At 54.8% G+C, this 1,973-nt stretch overlaps 1 protein-coding gene across 1 annotated transcript in view; it reads right to left on the reverse strand.

The window, feature by feature from the left end:
* NEDD9 (neural precursor cell expressed, developmentally down-regulated 9) overlaps positions 1-1,973 on the reverse strand; it is a 9,571-nt gene that overhangs the window by 5,694 nt on the left and 1,904 nt on the right. Inside the window, exon 3 of the mRNA XM_008589092.1 lies at positions 414-1,655. Coding sequence (XP_008587314.1) covers positions 414-1,655 — 1,242 coding nt within the window. The remainder of the gene's footprint in view (positions 1-413; positions 1,656-1,973) is intronic.

Here is a 1,973-nt window from a genome sequence, read left to right on the forward strand (position 1 = left end):
CCCAAATAAGGTATTATATGGATCTATATGATAAAATGCAAATAGAAGTGGGGCTGCTATTATTACTAGAGGACCCAGTGTCCTACTTGGTGACTCTCCTCCTACTTGCCTGAGCCATATCAGTGGGATCTAATCCAGCCCTGTATGTCATTCATTCTGCAGATGAGGAAATTAAAGCTCAAGGAGATTAAAGTCAGTCACGCAATTAGTGTCAGAGAAAGAGCCTAGAGCCGAGGACTCAGGACTGTCGTCCAGTGTCTTCCTACTGGACAACAGCACCTCCAACCGCCAACCACTTCAATTACCACCAATCATATTCTCTCCCTGGGCCATGCAGCCAACCAGCCTTTCAGGCCTTCGTCCCAGGCTCCCCGAATGTGAGGGCAGGTGTTCTATGAGTTTGGCATCTTTACCTGTAGGTGGACATAATCATAATCATCCATCCAGCTCCTCTCAGAGCCATCACTGCTGCTGCAGTCAGGTGGCTGCTCCTTGCCCAGGCTTGAGGGCAATGGCTTGCTGTGGGCCTGGGCCTTCTGGTCCCCAGGAGGCAGCAGCTGCATCTGGGAGGCCCTGTGTGGGAACTCAGTTGAGTTCATGATGCTCTCGGGCCCATTCTTCAGATGTGAGCTGCCTGGGCCTGGTCTGAACAGGGATTCTGCGTTGGTGTTGATGGTTGTGGTGAGCTGCTTGGTGTCATCCGGCACTGTCTTTGCCACCATCACAAACCGGTCAAGGTCATCACACTTGTTGTGGGGCTTGTTGATGGCCAGGATATTCAGGGACCAGCTGCACTCATTTAAGTCATGGCTGGTCTGGCTTAGGATCTGGTGGGAGTCCTCGACTCTTTGGAGCTCCCGCTTCATCTTGTTGTGGAGGACGAGTTCTGGGAGGCGGGAGGCATTTGCTACGGCTCCCTTGGAGAAATGGAGGTACTCCCTGAGGAACAGCTCCACCTTGTCCACCGCGGTGCGTATCTCATTGACGTGTCTTTCCATGTATCCGTAACACCGCCAGTCTGTGGTCACCAGCGCCATCAGGCTGGAGACGCCCATCTCCAGGGCCTGCTGGAGCCGGTGAAGTCTCTCGATGGCTGTGTCTGGATCCAGGAAGAGCCTTTTGTCCTGAGATGGGGAGGCTGACAAGGAGGACTCCTTGGAGGAGGTGGAGGACGTGGACATGTTACTCCTCGTACTGCCCGTGCTGGAGAAAGACAGCCGGTTGATCCCATCCACCACGTCCCGAGTGCCCTTAGCGTCTGGTGGGTTGTGCAGAGGGACATCGTACACACCGTCTCTGTCTTCAGGACTTGCTTTCTCACCAGTTTCTGCTGCTGGCTCAAGAAACTGGACTCCCCGGGGAACATCATAGGCATCGCTCTGAACGCCCATCGGTGGTCCCAGCGGTGGAGGCGGGTAGTTCAGGGGCAGGCCTGGGTGTCTCCACGCCACTGCTTCAGCAGCTCCTGGAACATCACAGTTATATGTGATGGGAAGGTCCTTCCCCAATGGCTTGGTGTTGGTTGGGGGGATGTCATAAGCCCCCTCGGGCCTCACGTCCGGCCTTCCAGCTTGTCTCACTGGAGGTGGGAAGTCATACTCTTTTTCCTTGAGCCGTGCTTCGTCTCGGCAAGCGGAAGGTGGAATGGCATATACCTGAAAAAGAGGAAGAAAACACATCACCTGCTCAGCTGGCTCGTGGAACACGCAGAAACCGAACCATCTGTGAAAAACCCAGCCCAGAATGCTCAGTCCTCTGTCTTCCGCCCCTACCCACAAATAGCCTCTCCCGAGGCTCGGCTCTGCTGTTCTCACTTCCTGGATCCTCGGCCTCGGTACTAGTGCACGTGTGGAACCTTCCTGGCTGAGCTGCTCTCCCATGTTTCTGACCATCTTCTGGGAATCCTTCCTCCGCTGACCCCTGCCGAGAGGGAGTTTACACTACAACACACTGCACTGGGTGTCAGAAGACCT

Source organism: Galeopterus variegatus, unplaced genomic scaffold (genome assembly GCF_000696425.1).
Source record: "Galeopterus variegatus unplaced genomic scaffold, G_variegatus-3.0.2 Scaffold5200, whole genome shotgun sequence".
Lineage (NCBI taxonomy): Eukaryota > Metazoa > Chordata > Mammalia > Dermoptera > Cynocephalidae > Galeopterus > Galeopterus variegatus.